The following is a 6,218-nucleotide window of genomic DNA, read 5'->3' as shown; positions in this document are numbered from 1 at the left end:
ATGCCTCCTAAGTATTTATCTGGTAGTCAAAAACGTAAAAAGAGAAAAAGAATTGAAGAATCAACAAAGGCTAACAGTGGTTCTCTAGCTAAGTTTTTCCAAAAAAAACCTAAAGTTCCTTCTCAAAATCAAAATAATGATGATATTCCTGATAATTTGGGTGTTGATGTCGAACGAGATCAAATTAATGATGTTAATGTTGATAATGTTAATTTCGATGGAGATCGTGTTGATGTTGATGATGGTAATGACGATGGTGATAACATTGAAGATGATGGTTATGATGATGATGATGATGATGATGATGATGTTGATGATGATGTTAATGTTAATAGTAATAATGTTGATATATTCGATCCAAGAAATTGGGATGGACTAAGCACAGACATGGTGAAACGTTTGGTAGAGAAAGGTCCTAAAAGGGATAATACTATTGATAAGGGTCCACCTGATAGATTTTCTAGACGGTTTTCTGCAACTATGTATACTAGAACTCTGCCAAATAAACAGACATGTAACAGAGAATGGCTAGTATACTCGAAAGAGCTTGATAAAGTTTTTTGTTTTTGCTGTAAAATATTTAGAAAAGGGATCCCGAAAGGTCAATTAGATAGTGAAGGTTATGCAGATTGGCAACATCTTCGTACAAGACTTAAAGAGCATGAAGTTGGTTTAGATCATCTCACAAATTTAGCTACTTGGTTTGAAATGCGTGAAAGATTGAAAGTTAATGAAACAATTGATAAAGTAGTGTATGATCAATTTAAGAAAGAAAGGGAGCATTGGAAACAAGTACTATTGAGGATTATTGCACTAGTGAAATATTTGGCTAAATATAGTTTAGCATTTCGTGGAACAAATGAAAAATTATATCAAAAGAGTAATGGAAACTTTCTTGGAGCGATTGAGATGTTTGAAGAGTTTGACCTGGTTATGAAAGAGCATGTGCGTCGTATCAAAAATGATGAGATCCATGTACATTATCTTGGCCACAAGATCCAAAATGAGGTGATACTTTTACTAGCTGATGAAATTAAACGAGAAATCATTAAAAAAGTAAAGGAAGCAAAATATTACTCCATCATACTTGATTGTACCCCTGATACAAGTCACCAAGAACAAATGTCTTTGATAGTGAGGTATGTAAATTTCTCCTCCAATGATGTTACTGTTGAAGAATCCTTTTTAGGTTTTTTGAATGTTAATGATACGACTGGTAAAGGGCTCTTTGATATTACACACGATGAATTAAAATCTCTTGGTCTTGATATTGATGATATGCGGGGGCAAGGGTATGACAATGGATCAAACATGAGAGGAAAACATCAAGGAGTTCAAAAGAGATTTTTGGACATAAATTCTAGAGCATTTTATACTCCATGTGGTTGTCATAGTCTTAATCTTGCACTGTGTGACATGGCTAACAGTTGTAGTAAAGCTAGAGATTTTTTTGGAGTCATACAACGAGTATATACAATATTTTCCAATTCTACTAAAAGGTGGCAAATTCTGAAAGAGAATATCAAAGGTTTGACTCCAAAGTCACTGTCTGCCACTCGGTGGGAAAGCCGTGTTGATAGTGTGAAGGCTATTAGACAACAACTTCCGGATTTAAGAGAAGCTTTACTTGAAGTTGCGGAAAAAGACAACGATGCTAAAATCCAAAGTGAAGCTAAATCGCTAGCAAATAATGAGCTTGGTGGATTTGAGTTTTTGGTATCCATAGTCATTTGGTATCAAATATTGTACATGGTGAACTTAGTTAGCAAAAAATTACAATCAAAAGATATGCTTCTCGATGTTGCTATTAACGAAGTGAATATGCTAATTGAGTACTTCAAAGAGTTTAGAGAAACAAGGTTCTCCAAGGCAATTGATGATGCGAAGGAACTTTCCGTTGAAATGAATATTGATCCGGTATTCTCTCAAAAGCGGCCGGTTAGTAGAAAAAAACAATTTCATGAGAATTCAAGTGATCAAGATGTTGTATTTTCAGCCGAGGAGAATTTTAAAGTTAATTACTTTTTATATATTGTTGATCAAGCGAGTGTTTCTCTTAAAACAAGATTTCAACAATACAAAGCGTATGAAAATATTTTTGGTTTTTTGTTTCCAAAAAAAATAAAGGAATTTGATGACAAAGATCTCAAGTCATGTTGTCGCCGTCTTGAAGCCGCACTTAAGTCTGGTGAACAATCAGATATCGATTCTCATGAACTTTATATGGAGTTAAAGCTGCTTGACATGTTCTTACCGAGTGAAATTACGAGCCCTATTGATGTTTTAAAGTATATGAAAAAAGTCGATTGTTTTCCTAATGCAATTATTGCCTACAAAATCTTGTTGACTATTCCCGTAACGGTCGCGTCTGCAGAAAGAAGTTTTTCAAAGCTAAAGTTGTTGAAGTCCTACCTAAGGTCCACAATGTCACAAGAAAGACTTAATGGATTGGCGATAATAGTTATTGAGAACGTTATATTGGAGACTATTGATTATGAAGAGTTGGTGAACAATTTTGCTTCCAAGAATGCTAGGAGAGTCTTGCGATTCATGTAGTTGTCTAAGATTATCTATTGTATGATCGTTCTTTTCTTTTGCTTCATATTATAACAATTATGAAATAATTAATGAATTTTTGATATAAGTAAAAAATAAATATATATTTAGGAGCCCATTTTTTAGTTTCGCACCGGGCCCCTAAAATCAACGGACCGGCCCTGATGTTGAGGAACCACATTTCCTCAACTTATATCTTCCTCTCATATTTTTTCTTTATCGTTTAGCATTCGGGGTTATTAACTTGAAGAGTTTTCTGTTCATTTCAATAAACCATGTTGTCGTATATTCCTCTTATGGCCGCCCTGGCGTATAACACTAGACCCTTTTTTGTTGCAATGGGTAGCACCATCCTTCGCTTTCCCTTCATATGGATGACTCCAAGTACTTAAAACTTGCATTTGATATAGTGTTTCTATTAAATGGTCATTACGTACTTGCTGACCTTCGGGTCGGGTTGTAATATCTCTAGTTGAACATCGATTATTGGCACTAAAATAATCAAGTTTGGTGGTACTAGTATTGTGTTTACCTTTTAATGTTGGTTGTAGAACGAGTATAACAAATATAGTCTAAAAGGTAATTATCCTACTACTATTATGTTTTTTTTTTTTTTACATTCATTTATGTATGATTATTATATTATATTATATGTATAATAAAGTGAAAATGGAGCTTCTAAGAATGGTTTAATTTTTATAAATTTTAGATGAGCAAATTATATGATTAGCCCCTACTCAAGTGTCAAATTGAATGTTGAATCCCTATTTTTAAAAAATAACGTGAATCATCCCTATAATGTTTTTTTGTTTTTTTGTTTTTTTTTTTTTTTTTTTTTCACTCGGACGGTCATTGACCGACATAAAATGACTATTTTACTTTTTTCATCATTTTTAATATATTTTTTATTTGTTTACTATTAAAAATTTAATAGAAAACAAAAATGTAGGGCCCACCACCATAAACCATTTTCCTCTAAAGTCTACCCTAATCTAGTCCATCCCCTTTAATCCATCATAGTTCTTTTGTTCTCTCTCTCTCTCTCTCTCTCTCTCTCTCTCTCTCTCTCTCTCTCTCTCTCTCTCTCTCTCTGGTGACGAGCAGATTTCGACAACATAGAGGACGCAAAGGCGGCGCAAGATGAAGCAGCATCGGCCAACGACGGAGAAGGAGGAGGAGAAATGGTTGTTGCGAGGAAGAAGTCCAGAATTTTGGGGTTTTGGTAGATGGTAGCTACAAGAGATGATTTTTAAGTGACTAAATTGCACAAAAGGTACTGTGGTTTGCTTAAAATTGCGATTTTAATCGTAAAAAGTTTGGACTAGCATTATATAGTATTATATATCCAAAGTTTTCATTTTGTAGTTTATGTTGGTCCAATATGTTTTAATTTGTTCAAAATAACGGATTTGCCTTTGTTAATATGATTTTCTCTGTTTTCTTATTTGTTTTTTTTTTTTAATTTTTAGATTTAAAAATATAAAATCTCTCTCTCTCTCTCTCTCTCTCTCTCTCTCTCTCTCTCTCTCTCTCTCAAGAATAGAAAAATAGAAGATTAGAATCATCACTGGAAAAGCTGGAACAATCACCAGAAATAGGTCGAAGAACGCCTCATTCGAATTCGCGTTTCTTTTTATGTTTAGAAATCCAAGCCCCAACCCCGCTGGCGATGAAGCACCAGCCTCTTGAGTAAATCTATCTCAAAGAGTGATTCGATTTATGATTTTCAGCATATTCGATTTACATCAGACGACCGCCACCTCATCTCTCTCCCTTACTCTCTTTACTGATGATGGTCTTGTGGTTCTAACTTCTAGATTTTCAACTATACAACCATGGTGATTAGTGTTTGGTCATTGATTTATAGAGAATTACATATTCTTGAAATATTTTGGGTTTTTTTTGGATTTTTCTATATTTTTAGATTTTTGATTGATGAGGGGTGAGAGTCAGAGTATCAGTGAACACGAACGCTAGTAGATGGTCGGAGATAGTGGTTAGTGGTTGGCCAGAGTGTGGAGGTCTCTAGATGCATCTCTTCCTTCTATGTATCTAATGACCGAAATTGCAACCCCTAAGCCATAAAAATGAGATCCATTGTGCTCCTTCCTTACCAATCTTCTTTTCTCATGAAGTCGAAAAAATGAGATTCACCATCTCCGGCGACTAAGAGGACAACTCCGACTTCTAATTGATTGGTGTTTGAGAGAGAGAGAGAGAGAGAGAGAGAGAGAGAAGGATAAGGACAAAATCGTCTTTTTATGTTTGACCAGTCACATTAAGGATGAAGCAGTAAAATTTAAACAAACAAAGGACTTTCCGAACCGAATTAATTTTTGATGATAGTGACTCAACGTGCAATTTAGTACTTGTGCGAGGGACGAATCATATAATTTACTCTTTCTAGATTTTGTAAAATTATAAAAATTGGTACTGCTAAGTACAATCAACATATTATAACCGTTGATCATAGTTCCTAATATGAATATTTATATTCATTTATATTTATATATGTTTGTCAATATTCATTTATGTTTGAATATGTTCGTTCATTTAGTATATAAACGAACATAAACAAGAAATTTATTTATTTGTTCGTGTCTATTCGTTTGTTCGGTTAAACTTAAAAGGTGAGCATTAACAAACTTGTGCATGTTCGTTCACTGCAAGATTTTAGGACAATAACGGCGACACATGTCACCCATCAAACTTCAAAATGGCGCTCCTATAATCGTGTCACCACTATAAAGTCGCCACTAATGCCCAACTTTCTCTCGTAGTGTTAGGTGACCAACCTTTTTCACTTTTTGTATATTTTTTTGCTTTACAATTATTTTTCCTAAAACATGTTTTTCCCAATTAAGTTGTTTTCGCAATTTAACTAATTGCAGGAGCTCGAGATCACTTGAACTTATCTAGTTCTGTCATTACACACAAGTGATTCTGGAGTCTCACGTCTTCCATGTAGGAACTCTCTTCACGTGTAATATTTTCGATATGCTTCTCAAGATCAAATCTTAAACGTATATTGTAATATTGTAAACTGTTCAATTATTTCAAACGAACTTATCTGTAAATTACAAAATGCACAAAAACAAATTGTCTCTACAAAAATGATCAATTTAGCAATCATCAAATCAAGTTTATCAAATTAATTACATATAAAAAGTAAACAAAATCTTCATTTGCACCAACAAAGTTTATGAAACACGAGATTAACTCCTAAATCAAGGTTATCCTAAGAGGAACCTAATTTGTATCCACAAAAGACTAAATGTCTGAATCAATTCTCTCTAGCTACTTTGTCCCCATCGTTAGTGACATCTTCTTCTTAACCGAATAACCTTTCTCCTTTGTTTTTTTGTGACAACATTATCAAGCAAAACATATCTTCAAATCTATCATAGTCGTGTTGTTAGTCACTCAACTTTATTGGAGCAAAATCAATCGGAATAACTTCATCCTTATCCACTTTTCTTTGATCATCAATCGTGATCCCCACCAAATCCTAGTTCTTGAGGTTCCATAAGCAATCCACCTTCCTTGTAGATCATTGACTCTTCTCCGATCCACTGTGCACCAAGATATGCCTCATTCAAATTATCATAACTCATTGTATCCCAAGTTTGTTTGTTCTTTGGGACATTGAAGGTCCCTAATCT

At 34.0% G+C, this 6,218-nt stretch overlaps 1 protein-coding gene across 1 annotated transcript; it reads left to right on the top strand.

Annotated features, from left to right (window-relative positions):
* On the top strand, window positions 1-2,556 carry LOC145003145 (uncharacterized). The gene is made up of 3 exons (XM_078962283.1): window positions 1-514; window positions 629-1,800; window positions 1,846-2,556. Exons 1-3 carry the CDS (start codon window positions 1-3, stop codon window positions 2,554-2,556), a joined length of 2,397 nt encoding a protein of 798 aa, XP_078818409.1.
* Window positions 2,557-6,218: the final 3,662 nt, after the last annotated feature.

This window comes from Lactuca saligna, chromosome 6 (genome assembly GCF_052625555.1).
Source record: "Lactuca saligna cultivar CGN05327 chromosome 6, ASM5262555v1, whole genome shotgun sequence".
Taxonomy (NCBI): domain Eukaryota; kingdom Viridiplantae; phylum Streptophyta; class Magnoliopsida; order Asterales; family Asteraceae; genus Lactuca; species Lactuca saligna.
The sequence above is the reverse complement of the archived record's forward strand: the minus strand, read 5'-3'. Positions and strand labels throughout refer to the sequence as shown.

Coding starts and splice junctions, on each gene's coding strand:
- LOC145003145 (XM_078962283.1), top strand. CDS start 1: ATGCCTCCTAAGTATTTATCTGGTAGTCAAAAACGTAAAAAGAGAAAA. Junction 515..628: donor TCTGCCAAATAAACAGACAT/GTAACAGAGAAT, acceptor AAGGTTATGCAG/ATTGGCAACATCTTCGTACA. Junction 1,801..1,845: donor CAAAAGATATGCTTCTCGAT/GTTGCTATTAAC, acceptor TACTTCAAAGAG/TTTAGAGAAACAAGGTTCTC.